General features: G+C 43.3%; 1 protein-coding gene across 1 annotated transcript in view; it reads right to left on the reverse strand.

The window, feature by feature from the left end:
* The window catches only part of znf827 (zinc finger protein 827), a 75,806-nt gene that overhangs the window by 48,558 nt on the left and 3,390 nt on the right, over nt 1-23,858 (reverse strand). The window contains 2 exon segments of the mRNA XM_034688193.1: nt 35-207; nt 2,508-3,788. Coding sequence (XP_034544084.1) covers nt 35-207; nt 2,508-3,788 — 1,454 coding nt within the window.

Here is a 23,858-nt window from a genome sequence, read left to right on the forward strand (position 1 = left end):
GGTTACAAGATAAAGACGATCCATAACATCTCACCTTCATGTGGGACTTGAGATTGTCTTTGCGAGCACAGCGGAAGGGACACAGAGGACACTGATGGCTTTTCAAGCCTGTGTGGATGACCATGTGTCTCTTCCAGTAGCTCTTGCGTTTGATAACCAGTCCACACACAGGACACTGGAACGGTTTGCCACCATCCTCAGGAGAGCCTGGAGACCACCAAAAAACACAGCTATCATTTAAATAAAACACTGAGGGAGATTTAAAAGCCAGTCATCTGTGTGAAAGTGAAGGAAGTGTCTAGGTTGTTTCTGAAGTAAAGTCTTGTTATTGTAAAGATAGATACAATTCAAGAAGCAGACAAAAGTTTACACAAATCTGGGAAAGACAACGACTGCACACCTAATGATGAGAACTATCAAGGGAAATGCCAGCTGGAAGCAATGGAACAATGGAAGTAAAAACTCAAGCATGTTTTAGTGTCTCGATTATTGTTGTTGGCTTCATATCCGGCATCCATTACTGTTTAATTGGTCTTATTAGAAAGAGGCATGATTGCATTACAATTCTACAAGGGGCTGTCAGGATGGCTTCATAAGTATTCCAGTGCTGTTCCTTGAAAAACATCTGGTAATCAGTGTTTGGTGAAATTACTGTGCTCAGCCATTCATTGACCTGAGGTGTAAAACCTCGAGACTGCCTATTTGCAACAATAAACCGCCATCTGCGGCCCAACCTCTCTGAGCACAGCAGAGATCACAATGCAAAAATGACTTCTGCTTATGCGGAGTTTGAGCTGAGTGGAGCGGAAATAAAGCAGGAGAGAGAAAACCTGTGCAGGTTAGGTTCCCTCATCTTAGCACATAACGTGTCTTTCCTAAGTAATCATGTTTGAGAAAAAGGTTTACGTGTGTCTCTGACAGAAGAACATACCCGGGTAATACAGTTTTATAGAGGAACAGGCAAGGGACAACAATAAAACAAGACATGACAGTCAATAATCAAGGTCACATTTTTCAGTCTGGCGACCAAACAACTACCTGCATTTTTACAGCACTGCTCGACCTTGACAGCTTGCGGGTTAGAGCAGACCCCCTTTTTAGCATGCAGATCACAGAATATTACATCGACTGCCTCATCTGTCTGAAGTCAATTTGATCCAGCCATTTTAGATTTGGCGGGGTTGCGACACAATCCCTCAAAAGTGCCCATCCATCTCCCTGAAAACATTCTGTTCTCCCTAAAGGCTACTTAGTGTGAGCCTGCACTTTGAGGCTCTCTCTCTCCCTGCATGTGAAAGACTGAGATCTTTGTTTGGGTTATATGTCTGCGTCTGAGTACACACTTGCAGAATATACTGCATGGCCATTTGTGAGTAACAGAGAGAGAGAGAGAGAGAGAGAGACGAGAGGAGAGCGGAGAGAGAGGAGAGAGAGAGAGAGAGAGAGAGAGAGGAGAGAGAGATGAGGGAGAGAGAGAGAGAGAGCATAATAGGGAAAGCAAAAGACAGAGTGTGTGTGCATGCATGCATCTGTATCCAGTCAGTGGAAAGTATGATGTGTTTGGCCTTAAGTCTGCTGTGCTGATCAGTGCAAAGGGCTCTGGTTAGTGGGGGTTGAAGCCAGGAGGAGGCTGCCGAGATGGATATGGACTCCAGGGCTCCCCACTGTGCTGAGCACACACTGACGGCCCCCTTTTGGCAGCACGCACATCCGAGCACAAACGAGCTGGTCTGGGAAGGCAGTGAGGTCTCAGTCGGAACCCCCCGTCGAGCCCACAGACCATTTCCCAGACTAGAAGGCCAGCCAGAGCTGTTTTCTCTCGGCAATGCTCTCTGCTCGGCTGACAGTTAAGCTGAGGCTACACTTCTCGCTACTTCAGCACCAGTGAGGTGAGAACACAGCCATTACAAAACGAGGGACAACATGTCATGCAAGTTCAGATTTGTGCTTTTTCTGATACTATTTCGGCGGCAAGTAAACGCAAGAACACAGTCGCGCTTCCATCGCGATCCTAGTTCTAATAATTTCTCAGCACAAACAGTCCCTTTCATGATATAAGTGGTGTTGTCTTTGGCGAGGGCTGAATAAAAATAAGTTTAATACCAGGGGACATTTTTCTCTTGAACCTTCAGGTATTTTGTATGATTATTTTTTAAAAGAAAGTGGCACTGTGACAAGGATGAAAACTTCCCTCAGATGAAGTGCTGCTGCAACGATCTTGAACCTTCATAGTCTTACTTTTGTGCAGACAAGTCTTTTTATTTTACAGCAGCACCTTGTATGAGCTTAAGTAGTCCATTTCTGTGTTTAAAGAAAGGCAACAACAGAGTGTGTTTCAGGGAATTGTACTTGTGTCTTAACATCTTTTAACTGCAAAAATTGTACCCAACCTCAGCTGATCTCCACTCTTGTTATCTGAATGGGTGCAATCGTTCTTCTTTTAAAGTTAGTGTTTGCATAAATATGCTCACAGTGATTGATATGCAGATTTAATAACTTACAATTACCTGCTTGGCTGTTTGGTTTGCCTCTGGACTTTGGAGTAGAGGGCAAAAGCAGCTCTAGGCTCTGCGTGGGTGTAGAGGGCGTCGGAGCCTTCTGGTTCTTGTCCAGCAGGGGCTTCACATCCTCTTGGAGGCCACCTGCTGACGCCAAGGAGGAACCATCCTTCTTCTCAACCAGCAGGTTCCCCGCTGCCCTAGCTGCTACTTCTTTGAGCAAGGCAGCAGAAGAGGTCATGGACACGAGTGAGAGAAAGGAGCTAGCTGAGGCTTGGTGGTCATTAGCAGCAGCGCCAGTCGTTGTCGTGGCTTGGCTCCGCTCGCTGACTTTCTTGGAGAGCGCTGCGAGGGTGGAGCTAGCCGACTGTGGGCTGAACGGAGAGTTGAAGGCATCGAAGCGCACCACGTCGTCTCCTCTGCTACCTCCTCCTAGCGTGGGCACTGCCGAAGAGGCAGAGTTAGAGGAGGAGGAGGAGGAGGTCGTAGAGGAGGCCACAGCGTTTTTGTCTTGAAGTACGGCATTAGCTGCTGCTTTTAGCTTCTGGATTGCAGAGTCTGGAGACAGGCTGGAGCCGCAGGGCGTGGAGCAGCTGGCTGGAGGCCACTTCTCTGCAACACCTGCCCAAACAAAGCCACTGCCATTGGTAGGGGCGACAGAGTTAAAGGGGTCGAGGGGCTCTTGCTTAATGTTGGTGACTGAGGGCGCCAAGGAGGCTGGTGATGCTGAGCCGCTGTTGTTGTTGTTATTGGCCAGTTTTCGGGCAAGAGCACTTAACTGCTGGGCATGATGGGAAGATGGGGAGAGCGTCAAAGGTGGAGCCAGACCTATTGGGGGAGACTCGCCCCCAGCGCCTCCCCTGGATGTCCGACCCAGGAGCTCCCCAGTGTCAAGTTTCAGCGACCCAGCCTCTAGGAGGCGCCGTAGGTTGCTGCTGAGAGGTTTCCCCAGGGCACGAGATGCTGCCTCGCCATAGAGCGACGACACCACGGATGAGAGCGTGTCCTGGGCCGAGAATGCTCCTCCATCCAGTCCGAGAAGTTCCAAAGAGGCACGATGGACGGGTGTGGGGCAACCCATTGAGCTTTCACCTCCGCATGTATCGTGGTCCCCGGACCCAGAGCTGACTCCGGGCCGCTCGTCAGGAGAGGAGCCCCTGGGCAGGAGGAGCTCATCCTGAGTGTCTCCGTAGGACGACGACTCTGAGCGTGTGTCAGAAGCATTCCCAAACCAGCCTTCCTCCTCCACAGGACCTTCATCTGGCCCTCCTTCCTCGTTGCTGTCCACATCTGGAGGAGGAGAGAAAACGTACAATTTAATTTGAGGAGACAGAAACAGATGCTCTGCAGGTATCTGTGCAGAGACATCCTGATCTTTTTGAAGTTAACAGTCAGCCTGTGTGTGATCTTTTGGCCGATACCCTGAGAAAAAGTTGTGTACATCCAGCACATACAGCCCGAACACTGTTATTCTTCAGCATAAACCTTTCACTGTGATTATTCTCTTCTCATGATGGATGGTAATTTGAGATCGTTCCTATGCGGAGGCCTCACGCACCACATTTTTGAACATTCATAAGCACGGTTCCCTTCATGTTAGACACAAATGTACACTTGTGTGCTCAGAAAGGACACAGAAAAAACACTGCATCCAACAAAAATGAAACCTCCTTCTTATATAATGCCAGTTTTCCTCAAGGCGCATCCAAGATGTTTGAGTAATTTAGATTTTTCTGTCCTTTTTTAAATATATTTTTTTTTCCCACCCTTGGTCTGGAAGAGTCTAGTAAAGGGGTTACCATGACAACGGGTCCTTCTGGGAGGCTAGACAGCAAAGATTAGGGTAATGGAGGTTACAGAACTAGATTAATATTCATGAGCCTGCAGATACCACCAGGGAGCCAATAAGGATAGGGTTAAGGTCACCAAGGGTCATTAATATACACTTCATGTATCAATATTCATAAGCAAAACATTACAGCTTGCCAGACAAGGGCGAACAAAGAAAAGTGAATATTCCTGATACATATTAACAAACCACCATAAGAATATGTCAAAAGCTCCAAGCCTGGGCAAAACAGAATGTCAAAACTGACTTCTTCTTCCTCTTTGGGTTACTGTTCACAACCTCACATGAAATCTGCTTGAGCTGAGATTTCGGAGAAGAACGGGCACTCTACTTCCACGCCAACATCCATACATATCCACACACAGCAAAGCCGTCTTCACCTTCACGACCCTGACAGGGGCCTGGTGGGTCTACGCTCTCTGTTTACAGGCAATGGCGAAACAGTTGCCGAGCAACCCAGCCCAGCAACCTGTAAGGATCATTAGAGTCGGCTAACATCTGGCCAGCGTGGGCTCGCCGTGGTCCACAAAGGTGACCACAATCACAACCTTGTATGACTCCTACTCTCCTGCTGCAACAGATATCAAACAGGACTCACACACTTCATAACATGTTCTTACCTCTGTCACACACAGACATAAACACGTCCATCTCAGATTTGATGTATTCTTTTAAGTCAAAGAAAATGCAGAAATTAAACAATGGTGTTTGATACAAATATTTACCTTTTCGGCTTTCTAAAACAACATTAAGTATTTTCCCATTAGTATAAACAGTGATAGAGCTGTTCAGAGTCTCATACGAAGTATTTAAGATGGTGCTCAGCTGCTCTTACAGCCTACAATCTGTTATCAGGTATGCCTGTTATTGCACCAAACGTATGACCAATTGCCTCTTCAAATCAACTTGTTTCACAGAAGTTATTGTGCAAAAATTAAAAAACAGAAACCAAGTGGTGCTTGAACAGGGTGTAAAGTTAGTCAGCAATTACAGTTTTTCCACTAATACTAATTATATTTTTTATTCCACATGTATTAAAGGGGCATTTGTCATAGACTGTATAAAAAATGACTTAAATAAAAGATGGACAACATGACAGCTTCCCAAAAGTGAAGCTAAAACAAGCTCCAGTATAGATCTTAAAGCCTGCCTCCTCCATGTAACGAATGGTGACATGGGTCAAACTTTAAATTCAAACAATGTCAAATGTTAGTTACTCAAACATGGTGTCTGTCCATCACAGGTAGCGCTTATCATGCTACATTCAAGCCGTAGTGTTCGATAACTCCATGATTTGACAGCTCTTTTGACACCTGAGGCAGTGTGTCCTCCAAGTTCAGCAAAGTAGAGCAGGAACAGTGAGGGAAATCCATAAAGAAGCCTATGTAAGATTTGATGAACTTTTCATAACTGCGAGTGCCTGCCTCAATATGGACACAAGAAGCTGTTTTGCTTTCAACGCACTGCAGAAACTCAAAATCTTACCAAGTGAAATTGTCTCATTTTTAGTCAAAATGTCTTATCCCACTTGATTTAAGATACATTTACTTAACAAGTAACATTTGAGCAAGATAGAGGGACCTTGTTTTAAGACAATGCATCTTAAATATCTTGGAAAGTCAAACAATCTTGAAATTATCTTGTTTTGAGTAGTAATTTAGAAGAAACAAGGTTTATTTTACATTTCATACATTTTTCAAGCTGAGATCTTATTTGTAGAAGACGGATAATCTTGATTTAAGACAAACACTACTTGATTTAAGTAAATGCATTTTATTGGAGAGTCTATCAGAAAACAGCTCCATTGATAAAAGAAAGAAAGAAAGAAAAGTTGTTTTTTTTAAGGGTGGGTTACAGTTTTCAGGCACTGTTTCTTCTAAATCAGATGAAACATATACATCCTCAAACTACATGCACAGAATGAAACACCTACTTTTGAGCAAAGCTGGCTTCCCCTAAAAAAACAATATGACTGAATATTAGTATATCCAGCTAACTATGAGAAGACATATCTCAGAATGCTCAAATTAAACTTTGTAATCTTATTTCAAGTACAAGATGGTCTTAAACCTAGAGAAGTGCCGCTATAATGCAACTCAAATAAAGGTGAATATATCTCAAATGAAGAAGTTGACATGAAATGTAAATAAATCTTTTTTTTGAGTGCAAAAATACTAACTGTTACAATTCCTGGCTTATTCTGAGAAACTAAGCTTTAAAATACTGTTAAAACATTGCCTAAAATAAGTTTTTCCCTGCTAATTAAGATCACAGTTTTCTAAATATTACGTCTTATTTTAAGAAATCTTACCAAGCAAAATTTCACTTGTTCTATAGGCAGATTTTTTTTTGCTTATTTCAATGTAAAAGTGCCTTAAAATAAGTTTTTGTGTCTTGTTTTTGGAGTGGCATTTTATCCAGTGCGGTACTGACCTTAGGGATCTTCCCTATTTTATTGCTAAGTTAAGTGTGTGTTTTGGTTGGCAGAGGGAGCCAGGCGTCAGTACCTCTGCCTAGACTTTGGCTAGCAATGACATCACAGGCATGATATGTCAGTGCCTCTTCTGGGGGTATTTTGGCTTCAATTTTGTCAAATGGGAGAAGAGGAAGACACGTCATCCATCAAGTTGGAAAAGCTTAACCATAGGAACATCTCTAAACAGTTACCTTGACTCTTCTTATTACTTAAGACTGCTGTTAAGTTTTATTAAAATACTATAATGTACCAGTTTGGAGGCCAATTTCCCATGCTCCTTGAAGCCATTTTCCCACCTGAGTAGGGTTAACAGGAATGAAAGAGAAGGGAAAGAAGAAAGAGCCAGTGAGTCATGCAGGGCAGGGCTGACCCATTTCCATGTGACGTGAAAAAGCAGCAAAAGCCACTAATGGCTGTAATGTGGTTAGAGGGGAAATCACTAGATTGCTGACCCATGGTCCTACCTTTGAGGCTGAACTCCCTAGCTTCCTAAGTTCACTCCTCTCAAACTCAGGGTTAGGTGCAGCAACACTACACCACACCAGGCTACAGTGCACTGATGCACTCCACCAGCATGGCTTTGTGTGTCACAGGCGAGCCACCCCCGTAGGCGGAATGACATTTCCCCAAGGTCATGGTCTCCGGCCCAGGCTCTAAGGGGGCTTCGTCTCCGCTCTGCACTGCTGCTGTGTGCCCACCACATGCATGGGGACAAACACAAGCACGTGATAAATATATTTAAACTACACAGCCAAGAATGTGATTTAATACAGAAGCCCTCCCCCCACCCCCAACGCATTTTTGTCTGACACACATTCAACTGCTTTGCCTCTAGTACAGTGGCTGGCTCGGCGACAGTAGCTGCAACCCACCCCCCCTCAAGTGATGGAGGCACGGAGATACAACTGAGGCGGCAAGCGTCTGCCACTGAAAGGGAACCATTTAGTGGTGTAATGGCGGGGATGACTTGCATGTTGAGACAACAGCTGCGGGGGGCTCAGCAGTCTGGATCTGTTATCACTCACACATGGGTGATGCAGTGGTGCAGTGGCGGGGGGGATTTTCTCCCTGGGCCACAGGGATGTATAGCGCCACCACGTTATAGACAAAGAGACAACGTAGCAAGTCAGAGTGCAAGCCGAGGCTACGCAAAGAGATCACAGAGAGGCTTTCAGACTGGCCGGAGCTGCCTTGAGCCTGAACAGAGGTGTACACGGCGCAGCTAAAAATATTTTGATGTAGCACCTCTGTGACTTACAGTGTTTAGAAACCTGTGTGCTTTTTTAACCTGTCACAAAACAGTGACAGTGAGCTCACAGCCCGTAACCACAGCTGAAAGCAGCCGGACATTACAGGTAGTGTACTTGTTCATTGTTTTGCCACGCAGTGCTGTCAACAATCTCCATTTGTGAACTTGGCAGGATTATTTTGGCTGAGACTTTTCTAGGTCAAAGAGGGGTGCATGTACAGTATGTGTGTGAGTGTGTGTGGTGTGTGTGTGCTTGTGTGTGTGTGTATGTGTACTCATATACATACAGGGTGAGTACACTAGTCAGGCAGGCTTCCTTGTCACATAAACTGATCGCTGCTAAAGGGAGGAGTACAGGACTAGAGTGGAGGTAGGTCAGGAGGTCACCAGCCACATGACTTGTGTGAGGCTGCTGACTAACATATTCTCCCTCCCTTGCAACAACACACACATGTACACACATAGCTATTCTGTGACTTAGCCAGGCATGAAAATTGGCCTCACTGACCCCAGGCCTGAGCAGGGTTGGGGGAGAGAAGACAGAAGGCAAAGGAACAGAGAGAGATAGAGGGATGTAAAGAGGAGGGGGGGAGGGGGGGGTTGATTTGGCTGGGCAGGAAAGAAGAGGAAGCCATTAGCCGATTAAGGCAGGGGGTGCATCAATACTGTGCCGATGTCAAAATGAGAGTCATGCCCATGAGCTAATATAGCAATGAGAGGAAGAGAGGCCAAAACGGAGGGAGCATAAGCTGGAGAGAGGGTAGGTCAGTGGAATCAGTAAAATCTCAGGATTGCTGACCGCAAGCAATAAAAAGAGGGACAACATAAAAGGCCGCCACAACATCTACAGAATAAAGCCATCGTATCTACATTGCCAAAATGATTAGTCTTACATCTTCTCTGGGAGAGGAAGATGGCGGTGTGTGCCTGAGTTGGTCTTTGGGGGGGTGGGTGGGTTAAGGAGGTAGAGCAGAGGTGAGGCCATAGGAAGGAAGGCAGAAGTATGGATTTAGTGAGGAAGGAGCCACGGCGGTAATTAAGTGTCCGGCTGGGCCCTAGCGGGGGTTGCCACGGCCGCGGGCTATGCTAATGAGCAAGCCCGGCGGTCAGGGCTGCCTTATTAGCGCCTGCTGGACAATATGGTGGGAGAGACGCTCAACTGGCGGGCTCCACTTCTCTGCAAATGACTAACAGTCCCTCCCGAGAGGTAGGTAATTCCATTAATTGGGACGGACTGGATCAGATTCTTCCACTCATTTTTCTATAATCTCTCACTTGCTTGATCGCTTTACACCCACACACGTTGTTGGTTTTTTTTCTCATCTCCCTTCATCCCCTTTCGTCTCACTCCTGGCCTCCGTAAACGGGAATACAAATATTAGAAATAAAGAAATAAAACACAGATGCTCTAAATAAATCCAGCTGGATGTGTGGGAGCTAGCAGACATATATTCTCTCTCCCTTCATAAAAAAATATACGCCATCAAGCTGTTTAAAGCTGTGTTTCTTTTGCATGAGCTTCCGTGATAACTGCTCCAAAGTTTATCCATCATGTTTTATTAGGGAGTTGATGAAACATGACAATTAACAAGTGGTTTAGCGGTGTGTGAATACTGAAGAAAAACGTCTTCTATACAGCAGGTTATCTTTTTACTTTGAAGAAACTGATGCTGATGTGAGCTCATTCTGGGAAGAAAACACCACTCCTTACATCAACCTATTTAGATCAAGTGTCCATAATGCAAACTGTACTCTTAATGAGTACTTCTTATACATACTTTTAGTTAGCAACTATGTTGTTATTGTCAAGGCCTTACTTTCAGTGACTTCCAAAAACTGGCATCTCTTTTCTTCTCTTCTACAGTAAGCCAAAACCGTCAGACAATCCTCCGGCATTAATTATGTCGACACAAGACTTGATCCAAGGAAAAAAAAAACCTCCTGTGTATCGATCAAGGTTCATGTTAAACATTAAAACACGATGAAAACTCAGAAATCCGCTCCTCCGTTTCACTCCGACTATCTCAGCCATCCTGTTTAGCTTGTAGTCTGTGACAAAGACAAAAAGGGCCCATCTTTTAGCAGGAATCTGAGGTGAGGCGATACTCTCGCCGAGGATCAGGGTTCAGGCAGCAGGGCTATATATAATGGCGGTTGAGTCGTATTGAAATGTAGTGCAAATTACCATCTGTGTATTTTCGGCCTTGGCCTCCGTGGTTTGTGGGTACTTTGGGGCGGCATGGCCAGAGGTGAAACAGGAAGGATAATGTTCTTGGAAGAGAATGAGACGACTGAGAGCCCCAGACCTCTGAAATTCCTCTTGCAGATGAAGTGCACTTTACCCCCTGGTTTATTTTTGCCTTCCATTTTTAGCGTCTCATGTTTTAAAAAAAAAACTTGCTCATAACCTCAAATGTGTCATCAAGCTATGGATCTAAACTGCTGCAGGGAGAGAAGTGTGTATCTATTGCATCTTGCAGCATCAACTGACACATTACAAAGAAGATAACAACTGAATCTGATGAGTGACTTTACTGTGCCTCCTCAATCTGGAAGTTAGAAGTAAATACACATGTTTGGAAATGCTTTTGTCAGGACCTGTTCTGTTGTACAGGTGTCTATATTGTGGTAATATTGTAGTGCAAAATAGTATGAAGATAAGATGAGTATGAAGGTAGGACATAACCTGTTTCCAAAATCTAGTAGTAAAATCCAGGTTTAATTTGCTGCTAAATAGTTCAGTTATGAATAATCGTGAGTGCACTAAGCTGTGAGCTGTTAAAAAGGTTCCCACATCCCTTAAAAGAGAATCAATTTCTATTGCATATGCAAGAACGTCCTGATGCAAATGTGTGAACATGCGAGGTGTGAGAACTACTAGAGCAAAGAATACATGAGTAACAAACTCCCCATAAAGAGAGACAAGCACATTGCAAATTTTGATCTTTTTCATCTCTGCCTCTGTAGATGGACACAGAGAGTACATTACATAATGATTAGGATTATAATTGCGGCAATAATCTACAGCCCCTGCTTGATATAAACTGCATTAGCCTGCTAATGGCGGTAATTGATGAGTGAAAACGGAGCCAATATTTCTGTCAGTCCCAAAAGCAGACTCAAAATGTTTGAAACATCTATTACACATAAGCTTGTCAAATCCAATCTCTGTCTACCAGTTAAAAACCAGCGGACAAGGGGCAGGCACTGTCTTACTCAGACACTTTCAAAGTCATATTAAAAGTCTACAGTGAGATGCAAATGAAAAAGCATAATGATGAAAAGTCATGGGATGTTCCAGAGATTTCTTAGTCAAATCACATTTGTTATTTAATATGAAGACAGGACTGTTTGGACCCTTTATTCTCACAGCAGTCTCACACCAGACTCCTATACCAGGCTGCATGGGTGTTAATTTTTACAACCGACGCAGGCTGTTTACCATATATCTAAATAATTCCAACAACGACTTTCTTTCTTCTTTCTTTGTCTCTTTCTCTCCTTTCTTTCCTTTCTTTCCTTCTTTGTCTTTCTCTCTTCCTTTCTTTCTTCTAAGATTTTTTTGGGGCCTTTTGATCAATATTTGATAGGACAGCTTTAAGGATACAAATAAAATGGGCAGTAGGGGATGACATACACCTTATACTGACGGGACCAGGAATCGAACCTAGGGCCGGCGCAACGATGACTGTAGCCCCTGTACATGGGGCGCTCCCTCCACCACCTGAGCCAGACCAGCAACCCAATGACTACTTTCTCAGTTTGTCACATTAAGTCACATGACCAACATGAGCTTGAGAGCTAATGTTAACAACAGTTCAGCTCCTCTGATTTAACCCTTGCAAAGAGCGTTGACAGAAACAGATTCTTATCCTGACACTTTCTATTCAATATTTGGTATTTGTTTAAATTACTGTGAGAGGTTGAAGACTTGTCCAGGGTCTACTCTGCCTTCTGCCCGAAGTCAGCTGGGATTGGGGTTTGGAACTGGATAAGTGGTCAAAATAATGGATGGATGGATGGATGGATGGATGGATGGATGGATGGATGGATGGATGGATGGATGGATGGATGGATGGATGGATGGATGGATGGATGGATGGATGGATGGATGGATAAATTACCATGGTTTGATTATTTTTTTGTCTTTTGGAGAGGTAGAGACGTTTGCAGAAAGTCCTCTTTGGGTGAAAAAACATGCATGATTAACTATGAGAATCTTTTAAATAAAACAGAAAATATAGAGCATCGTTAAAAAAACAGCAAAAGCTAAGCTAGCTGACCCTCCTAATATAATTTGACCTACAATGACGAACATGAGAGGAAAACTGATTTTCAATACAAAAATCATGAAGCAGCCAAAATTATTCAGTGTCCTCTCAGCTGATGTTTAAATCATCACCTTTTAGGTGACAAACCCAGTCCATTTCCCAAATTAGAGAATCTGATCTCCTCAATTTTTAAATTAGACTGCCTTCATGTGGCTGTTTTTTAAACAAATATCATTTTTTGTTAGATTTCACTTCCACAAATGCTCAGTGTGGAAAACAAACAGCAGTGAAAGCTAATAATATCCTATTCCAGTTGATTCCTGAAAGCTATATGTTTTGTAAAGTGAGTAGAACCACAAGAAAAAAAAAAAAGTTAGAACTTCAAAACTAAAGTCTAAAACCATCAACAATAATATGTCCAATGTGCCAGACACTCAGAGGTGTGCAGATGCTGGCCAAAACACCTGAAGGCATATAGACACCTGGCAGGAATTTACAGTCTGACCAAAACCAAAACAACTCCAGCAGACAGATTAAGGTTGTCTGTTGAAACATGACTGCAAAAGTAGTTTAGATTTTAATTCACACAGTGACCTCTATGCATACTTATTTAACGTTATTGAACCTCTCACCTTTCTAAAATGAAAAACTCTGAGTTACTCAGGAGAGAGTGACCATGGACAGCTTTTTTTGTACAGTGGGATCAAGTGCCTTCATAACGAAAAGCTGTTTGCCCACGAAATATCAGACCGCCTTACAGATTATGAATGTCTGCCAAACATGAAGTAAATAGAGTCTCTTTCTAGGAGCAGATAAAAACTACCTGATAGTCATTTGGCCAACTCGTAAGCCTGGTGTTTTGCTTGCCCTGCTCATATTGAGCTTATTTGAGGTAAATGGAAGTTAATGTACCGGACTGATGCATGAAAAGGTATGTTTTAAATTGTGTCATTTTAACAGTCTGCAAATGGATGCAAGATCAAAGCTTCTGATAGCACTAAATGTCCCAAGCACCCTGGCGTATTTGTGACATAACCTGATCTAACCTGATCCAACACCTCTGGGGTGCTACTGACTCTGCATGGCTACATTATACACAACATTAAACTTAGTTTGTGCTGATTCAGAGAGGCAAGGATTAACTGGCAAATTAGCATTTACTAGGTGAGGGATAATAAACAGGTATTTACAGGGCACTGCTTTGGACAGTGAACCAGCCCTGGGTCAACACTACAGTCAGATTTTCTAAATCATCACTTCATTATGAATGACTTTTTAAAAAACGTTTGGTTTTTTTTAGTGGCAATGAGTCACACCTATTTATTGACAAGTAATCTTAGCAGGTCTTACAAAAGATCTCACATCCAAAAAGGTTTAACTCACCCTATATTAGAAAGTCAGAATATTTACAGCTCTCCTCTGAATGAATCAGATTGTTTGAATATCAATAACAGCTTTAGACACTGTCTATGAATCACCATAATCCAAACTACAGGGAGCTGCAAAAACTGACCTGCTCTGCCCTCTGAAAAACCACTTGAGGGTTAAATGTCAAAGGTCACTTTTTAGATGTAGTGCCTTATAACAAGATTAGTCCCCCACTCAAAGGGAACAAAATTGTGATTGGAGGTGAGTGAGTGAACAGGTTGTTGAACAATTTTACAAAATTTCTGAGTTCAGCAAAAATCAACAGCAGAGATGTATTCAAGAACACAAGACAATACACAAAAACGGACAAGGTTTTTGTTTTATGTGAGGATCACCACTCACCAGTACGAGTCACATGAAATGAGAATATTTACAACAATTTAAACATTTTGCATTACAACTTTTTCTCTTTGCTTTGGTCTACTACACAGAGTTTTTGAGTGTTTTTAAGCCTTCATGCCTTTGTTTTGTTCTACACTAGCATTGGTGTCCAAATTAAGCAGCTGCCACTTGCCAATAAGTGGGTTACTGAAATAGGCCTTCGTTACTACAATAGTCTATTCCTACAACACAAATCAGAAGTTGATTGACAACCCATTGTTTAGCAGTGATTCTTCAAAGTGATCGACCCCCCTAAGGTTACTTTATCTAGTTAGCTGCCTGGCGTTTTAGCACAGAGAAGAATTTTTAAAAGCTTGAAATCTGAAAGCATGTGACAACACATTGAGCAAACAAAAACTGAAAGATGAACACCACAATGGAAGCACAGTTAAAAGACCATTTAAACACATACTGCATGTTTGTTTGGGTGTTTGGTGGGGATATGCAGGGTTGGAATTTCTGATACAAAAATGGCAACACAATAAGCTGCACAGTTTGCTATGGAAATGCAAGAATAAGGGCAGTCCCAGTGGCTAAATTTCCATCATTAAAAAGGTCAATCAATTGGTAATTATCTATCACATTTTAACAAACGGCTCAATATCCAACAAATTTTCAAGTTTGGCCTAAAAAAAATTTGGCTCAATCTTTTTTCGTTTACTATCTGTTGGCAGACAGAACAAAAACCCAATTCTCAAACCTGCCGGTAGGCTGAAGACCAAACACAACTTTCCTTTCATTCCAATACAGTACAAACGTAGGCCATCTAAAATGTGTAGTCATTTGCATCATGAATCATAAGATAACACTCCATTTATTGTGGATAAAAGCCAGCTGCCAAGTCTGTCTGCAACCAGCCAAAACACAATTCTTTCATTTCTGAAACAGCAGTAGGCTTTTCAGAGGGATGCAGTTTGGATGGCATGCGTATTAAAACAAATTATGAATATCCGACCCTCATCTTCACAAAGCAATTACTAAAAAGAAATACTTTGCATTCTATTTATTTTATGGACTGATTCATTTAGAACACAGAGTTGGGCGGTCGTTTGTAGCTGCTGCTGATATTTGTGGAAAATTTCCAGTGAATGTTCTGTAAGTTTTCAGAAAAAAATTCATTCATAGGTTGTGTGATAAAACAAGGCTTATTGCCAATAGAGTGTCTAAACGATGTACTGCAACAGAGTAATCTCTTGATTCTGTGAGAAAGAGCTGTTCATAGTCATCAAGACTTCAGCTGTTGTATCTCATAGGAATAGGCATATGTGGGTGGCTTCCTTCTTTGTCAAAGTGAATACAGGCGAACACATGCAGCACACTTTCAAACACCACATATGGTTGAAAACAACTTGCGTGTTTTTTATACATGTGTGAAAAACTCAAGATATTATGCCTCCAACACATGCAGTAAGAGCTCAGGATGACAGACACTATGTTTCTACTATGACTTACTTACATTGTGCTTGGATGAATTGCTTTTTCGTGAACATAAACAGATAAATGTGTCGTGCTGCAGAGGTTGTTTTAAAGTCTATCATGTATGAAGTGTTTCCACAAACTGAAAAAAAGCCTGAGGATGACAGTTCATTACAGATACAAGAGGAGCACAACAGGAGTCTTATTTTTAGTGCTTTTTTAACTTTCCTAAATTCCCTCTTCTTAAACACAGTAATTAGCATATGCCTGCAACTATTCAAATAACTCCCTCGCGCATTGCTTTAATATCAGGAAAAATTGTCATGAATACAGCTCAGATTACCGTTTCATGTGGTTTTAAAAACTACTAATTATAAGCCACTTGACACACAAGTCAGATCCCATCAATTTTCCTTCCGGTTGACAAAGTAACCTCATTCAACAGAGACATGGATGTCGCACTAGCATTCTGGAGGAGACGGGGGTACATTCTTTGGAAGCAAGTGTGAAAAAGAACAGGCCATCACCCTGCTGTGTAGTTCTCTGGCACACTGAAGCTCCTCACAGAGGTGATTGTGTGTCTGTGGAAGAGAAGTGAGAGAGAGTAGGAGGGTGGAAGGTGGGAGTGTGTACAGCGTCCATGTATTGTTTGTAAATCACCCCACCGGCAAAAGGGACACTCGGCTCTGTAGCAGCCAGTCCACCCAGGGATACAGAGTGAGGTCGGGAGAGAAGAAGGTAATTCTACATGTGTATGTATGTAAGGGACGGGTGTGTGTTAGAGCAATGGAGGCGGTGTCTATCAGAATACTCAGACTGGACAACAAGGAGAATGAGCAGAGAGGCGAGGAAGACCCAAGAGGGAGGGAATCTTGAGAATGAAGGAAGGAGGAGGAGGAGGGGGCTTTTTTATGGTGGCATTGGTTTGACGTCTGTTTGGCAGAGGCGCCCAAGACAGTGCCTGCTTGGATTTTAGCCTGTCACTTAGGACAGGGACACTAATCAGCATTGGTCCCGGTCTCTACCCTAGGAAAAAAGGGGGAGCACTTTCAGGCCATTATTTTGAAAAAAAAAAAAAAAGGAAGAGGGAGAAGAATTGCTGTGGCACAGCAGGAAATGCTAACCGCTAACCTCATTTACATGCAGGTCCAGGGAGAAAGGGGGGGAGAGCTTATTCCGTTTCCAATCTCCATGTTAAATGCTGGCCAGGGCAGCTGATGGGAATGAGAGGCATTGTTCGCCCCATGCCGCTCTTTCTCTCTCTGTTACACCAATACCTGCCTCGCTCTCTCCAAGGTATAAAAAAAGGAGACATTGCCTCAGTAATTTTAATCTGCACCTGAAATCTATACGGACCTGACATGCAATGTATGCGGCTGTTTACTCTGTGCAGACTGTGTACTGCAACCCTCATAGGTCTATCTGTTTTGTCATAACCAGGTTGTGACCCGAGGCTGCCGCATTCAAAGCCATCCTCACCCACTGAGTCTGTTCTGTGGCATAATGATTGCTATGACAACCATCACTTAAAGCCACGGGTAGGTGGAGGAGAGATGTCAGCTTCTCGTCTACTCCTCTGATGATCTCATTTCTGGCTGGCAGGTACAACAAGGTCAAACCACTGAAACTGGCAAAGTGGCTGCTTGCTACATGCAAATGACAGAACCCAGTTTCCAAACAATTACACCGGCCTGTCCAAATCGACGCGGGGCTAAGCTCTGAGAACCACAAGGTGGGGGATACAAAAAAAAAATCAGGGTAGTCAGAGAGAATGAGATGTAGAGGGAGGGATGGCTGTCTTTGGCCGGCTATGAGCACAAAGTCTGGCTGTGCGTGCCAAATGAGGTTTTTTAAACGTTTTTTCTGGGAGGATTTGTGCTAATCTAGAAAACCTTCTGGAGGAAGTGCAAATACATCTGCCGCTGACCACTCCCCTGTAGAGTACGAGGGATTAATGACACGGCAATCTGAACCAACATGGCCCCCATTCAAAGCACTCGTGGGCACTGGGAACATACGGGCAATCATGAGCCCAGCCATCTGATTTAGCTCTTTTTAGAATAGCTCCCTACCTATACCCTCTCATTCATTACCTTCCTCTGCTAACTCATCCAGCTTCATTTGTTTCTACTTATGGTTATGGTTCTTAAAGGTACCATAAACCACACAGCTCATCACTCACAATGAAACATCCAGCGATTAGCTAATCTCATTAACATCACAAGGGCAAAATGAACTGACCAAATGCCCTTGGTAAACAATGAAAAGGATGAGACCTGGGTCACATTGTGTTTCTTTATGCATGGGGAGATGCTATGATGATATTGTGCAAATGGGGAAGCCTCCTTTGCAACACTGAATTAGTCAAGACGCTCACCTGCATTTCCAACATCATAAATAACCCTTGCACGGCACTGACAATGGCTTTCTCTGCGATGACATCACATCAATGATCTTAACTCCTCAGGATTTTTGTCCCGCTGCCAAACACTTCCACTCTCCTCTTCAGAGATGATATATTGTTTCCCTAGAGAGCTGTCACTGCCTTATGGTGCGACTATCCTGTGTCTGTAACAGCCCCGACTCCCTCTCTTTACTTTTAATCTCACTATAAAACTGATCCTACGTCCCAAAAAGGTGCAGACACACACGGCCGTTAGCCCGTCTACTTAGAGACATTAGCCCATGCCTTGCTCTTGACTGCCCAAACGCGCAATGTGGAAACACTTCTACAACCGAGAGGAGAGAGGGGTTAGCCTGGCTCATGCACTCCAAGGCCAGCTAGAGCCAGGCCGAGCTTGGGAGAGAGTATCTGATAGTGTGAGTGTGAGTGTGAGTGTGTGTGTGTGTGTGTGTGTGTGTGTGTGTGTGTGTGTGTGTGTGTGTGTGTGTGTGTGTGTGTGTGTGTGTGTGTGTGAGAGGCCTTCTGCCCTCGTCTACCCACACAGGAAGTGAGGTCGTCCCATAGCACTGCGCTGTGCAGAGTGCATTCAGCAAGGGGGACAAAGATCAAAAGTGGCCAAAAGTCATTTTAAGCCCCGTGGTGGAATACACATTCAATAATTGCCTGTATGGAGTTAATATGTTTAAAAGCAGCCTAAAAGACAGTTGATGTATAGGATGCTACAGCAGCAACAGAAGATTCAAAACCAAAATCATATGCCCACTTATGCCCAGAATCTCACGTATGAGTTAAAGATGTACCACATGCTCTAAAATATCTTTACAGCCTACAGGCGATTGTCTTTCTTTCAAGACAACTCAGGAAGTTCTTTATATCTGTACAATGTAATTTTAGTGCCTTTCTAGGAGTGAAACCCAAGTCCAACAATAAATCACATCCCTGTTTAGAGCAGGCGTCTGGCACGACTGGCCGGCTTCAGCTCCCCAGACCACCACCTCCTCCTCCACCGCCGCCGCCTCCTCCTCCTCTCCTCTCATGCTCTCCATCCCTCATGCCTGTTAAAGGCTTGTCCTGCAGGGCCTGGATGCACTTGTGTGGTACAACAACAGAGAAACCGCCCAAAGCTCTTAACAGCTCTTCCTCTCTCCACTTCCTCCCTCCTCCCTCCATCTCCACTGCTAGCACCAACACCAACACCACCACCACCACCACCACCACCAGCAGCTCCTCTCTCCCTCTCCCTCTCCTCTCTTCTCTGCTCTGTCTTTCCCAGCTGCACCGGCGAGCTGTTCCGTATGAACTGCTGCCAGCTGAAAGCCTGCTACTCCTGTGAGATTGCTATTACTCAGTGCAAGCAGGGCTCTACGTAGCCAAAGGGCTGCTCTCCGAGCTGTAGATCTCCATGTTGTGACTTGTCAACACGGGAAAAATCGTTACCAAGGCTGAGGCACTTCCATTCCACACAGAGGGGGTCTGATTGAGACCAGGCAGACAGGCAGGTACTGTACTGTGGGGCCGGCTACTGATACCTGATTTAATGTGGCAAAGGAATCTATGCACCCCTCAGAAGAAGTACATCAACCTAAGTTATTTCAACCAAATTAAGCTTTGTGTAATCAGACCTTGGATGATGAGGCGTGAGCTGAGCTTTTAAATTTCTGAAGTTGACCGTTTTAATAAAGTTCATGTTGTAATCATCATTTAAGAACTAGAATATATCTTTAAAGATGCCTGCAGTCCACCAGTAAATCAAACACTGGGAAAGAGAGTATCTTTTTGTTTCTTTATCTCTGACTGAGTGAGGACTCTCAAAGTTTTTGTTACATGAACCCTGAGGTTCAGTGTAACATCATTCATTTCTCATAAATCAAAAAGTACCTTTTCCTGACTGCATCAGAAGAGCATTTACAGCTCTATGACTAAAACAAAAATCAATTTTCAGTTATCAAAATACTGTTTTTGAAATCAGTCAATAGTGATAGTTAACAATCAAATGAATACACCACGAATGGGCAGAGCACTTCTCTGTTTTTCTTTGGGACTTTTCGTGCTGTTTTGTCATCAAATAAGTAAGAAAACTGTACCACTTACAGTAAGAGAATATTGTACTGTGTTTACTGGGCACTATCCTCCAACAAGCTCATCCAAACACTAAATCAGATCTTTTACTGGAAGCCAACTTATTAAAAATCTCAGGACTGCTTCCAGTGACCCCAATCATTTTCTTATCAAGAAAATTTGCGCTTCATGAGATAAGAGCAACAGTTGCAGGGTGCGACACTTTGCAAAATTTCACATATACCCTCGGCTATCCGATGATGGGTACACATGGTTTGGGTTATGGTGGGGGGGGGGGGGGGCAAGGACATGAGACTTGACTCTTATTAAGGTTGCATTACTTTGCAAGGAGACAATGGATGGATGGGATTAATAGCTCACAATGAGTTTGGGGAAATTTACAGTTAAGTCAGTCAGTACTGTAAAAAAATTAAACAACACTGTGCATGTGACGACAACATGATTAAACATCATCATCACTACAAGTCGACACCAGGATTATTAGCCAGTTAAACGAGTTAACACTTTAGTAATGTAAGCCTGAAATAGGGGCATATGTTATGTCTAAGCTGCCACTAGCTTGAGCTGTGGCTCTGGTTGATGACGACAATTATTCATCAAGTTGTAAACAAGCCCAGATGACAGATGGTCTCTCTCTTTGCGTTTGTCGTATTATTATTTTTTTAGAAAATGGAGATAAAGCTGTAAAGAGGCTGTGTCTGGTTAACTCAACCTGAGCGATGCGTAACAAACACAGGCATGTGGATGTTAACATGCAGGGAGGCCCGAAGGCTGGTGTTGCTAGCTCTGTTAACGTTAGCCAAACTCATCAAACCCATTGTCATAATTTACCTGCAGACTCTGTGACCATGTATGTAGTAATGTAGAATTAAATCTGCTCTGTTTTGACTTTTTTTTCTCTGAACTGTGTTCTTACCTTTAGACGAGTCGGCTTGTGGGAATTTAATTTTTCCTTTAACAAACTTGCTTGGGGCATCCCTAGTATGTCGGTATTACTACAATGTAATTACAGTGTAATGCACATGTTAAAGAACACCCTGAAGGGATCTCTGAGTGAGTTTTTGTACACATTCACACTCGTACGGACACTGTAACACTGTTCTTGTTGTGGTCATGCCTAAATGTGCAGCTACAGGCAGCATGAACAACACAAAGAGGAACTTGCACCCAAGGTACCTTAAAAAAAAAGAGAAAACACACACACACACGCACATATATAATTGGGTCCACATCCTTAAATTAGTATGCCCATTTTTGACAAATACTTTTTTTCTATAACTTGACTTAAAAAAATTACAAATATTTTACAAGCTGTGGCCTCCTATCACTTTTTCACACAGTGTATGTTTGGTAGATGGCCTGGGCTAACTTGACTAGCACAATAACAAGCACACCAAAATGTTTCTGTAACACAGAGACAGCCGAGTTCATGGGGCATTCTGAGACTGAAGTTTTAAACTACACAATCTGATACGAAAGCAAGAACTGTTCTCACCTCTAAGAAGCTTCAATAAGATGTTAGTGGATTGTGCCACGTAGCCTAAAAAACAGATGTTATCAAAGCTGCACATTGTGGAAATATGTCTCCTTTGACTGACAGTAATCAGGGGATGGAAAGTTGGAGCACGACATATCTGAGGGTGGCCTTTAAATAAAAAAAATGGAAATGTCACTGATGAAGATGATTTTCTACATCTTCTCCTGTGCTACTTCTAGGACTAGTGAAGTCACCTCGTTGCAAGGTCTCTGAATTGAATCCCTGGATGGGTGGCAAAAACCTGCTAACGCAAAAAAAAATATAGAGACTTGAGTCATCACCTTGGAGAAAAAAGAAAAAAAAAACCTGCTGTCAATGTGATGATGAACAAGATGCTTGACCCCGAGTGTTACAGTACAGTTTGCTATTCGTACAACTGTACTCAACAGGTCCCAAGATTATAACTTAACCAGAACTCAACAAAAGCAGCTGCACAACTCTCTCAAAGCCTGCCACCATGCAAGGATGTGCACAGATATTTTGTCTGTGTTCAACTTCAGGCTCAGGCCTCAGCCTCACTCTATGGTGATACTAGAATCCAGATTATATAGAATAAACAGGCACACATATGAAAAACAAAAGAATTGATGACAATATTTAAAAAGTTTGGACAAAACTTCTGTTTTATGAGTTCTTCTTGGGTAGTAAACACACTCACAGGGACTTCTCTTCTTAAAACATATTCTGAAATTGTCTCTAAGTACCTTAAATGGTAGTTTATCACTGCTACATATGTGCCTTGGCAACTGTGTACTTCACTATCTAAGGCTAATGTTAGTATATACCATGAAGCTTAGCCATCTCTTTGAAAGCTGGCTAATTACAGCATACCTGACTTGCCGATTACTCACAGTCTGTGTTGTCATTTTCTAACGAGTTCAACATAAAAGACAGAGTCCAGTTAGGCCCATAAATACGACTCTTCACAGGCAGCCTTCTGTCCTCTCTGTGAAGTGAACAGCGAGCGAGGCATCCAGCACCTTTCCCCCTGCCCTTTAATTCATTTCTGAGTTAAAGCCTGTGTATCATTATTCGCTTGAGCTCCACTCTCCAGACACCGCCAGAGCACCCAAGCCTCATCAACGTGAGGGGTGGGGTGGGGACATGGCGACGATGATGGTGGTGTTGAGGTGAGGTGTGGGCGGGTGTTGGGTGGGTGGGGTGGGGGGTTCTTGGCAGAAATTCCTCACAAATTTTTATGCCAGCAGCGAAATGGAAACCTCCTCTCATTTTCCTTTCCCCTTAAACCAATGTTTTCAGGCCCCAGCCCCACCAAGGTCATTATAATCATAGCAAGTGGAAGGGAGCCAGTGACCCGACATTACAGTAAGGTAGAGAGCCACCCAGTCAGTCAGTGAGTCCGCAATGGGCTGACGAAGAGGAATAGAAATCAGTCTGGAAATGTTAAAAATGTGTGTGTTGTCAAATACAGATAATGGAAGGTGAAGGGAGCACAATACAAGCATTCCTCCAAATACACTTAAGGTTGTGCTCTTTATGATAAGGGCTTTCACTTTGTCAATATTTGTAACTTACTCACCCACTTGTCTAAAAAGGTTTTAGATGCAGTTGGTCGAGAAATGTCGAAGGATGTTCGGTCACTTTACAACGTCTTTTAAAATGTGTACATTTTGGAAAATAAGTACGAAACATTGAGGCGGATTCTGACAAACACGATGGGCCATGTGTGAAACAAAAAAAGTCAGAAAATGCGAGACTTACTACCTATTTTTTACTGACTTCAACTTTTAGGTGTGAGTATTAAGGCTGTAAAATTACACTAACAATAACACACTGCAAGGTCATAAAGAATGGCAGTTTTCATTGTGGCACCAAAGGTCATGTTTACTTGTCAGAGTGAAGGCGCCATACTGTACTGTGACCTCCATGGCCGGCTTATGTACCCGCACACACACACACACACACACACACACACACACACACACACACACACACACACACACACACACACACACACACACACACACACACACACACACACACACACAAAGGTTGCTTGTTCACTTTTACATGTGCGTGATGTGCACACACACTTAAAGAATAGTCTCCTCTGGCAAGCTGTGCCACAGACAATAGGACAGTGCGCGCCGGGCTACACAGCCCATATATCTGGGTCTGTGCTAAGATAAAGCACCTCCAGCATTAAAGCCAGTGTATTAGCTTGCCCTTTTTCACCACAGATGAAGAGATTTGAAGCTCGATATTGTGCTTGTTGGCTGGCACACCACCGGGGTGTTGTTGGCTGAATA

Source organism: Notolabrus celidotus, chromosome 7 (genome assembly GCF_009762535.1).
Source record: "Notolabrus celidotus isolate fNotCel1 chromosome 7, fNotCel1.pri, whole genome shotgun sequence".
NCBI classification, from domain to species: Eukaryota; Metazoa; Chordata; class Actinopteri; order Labriformes; family Labridae; genus Notolabrus; species Notolabrus celidotus.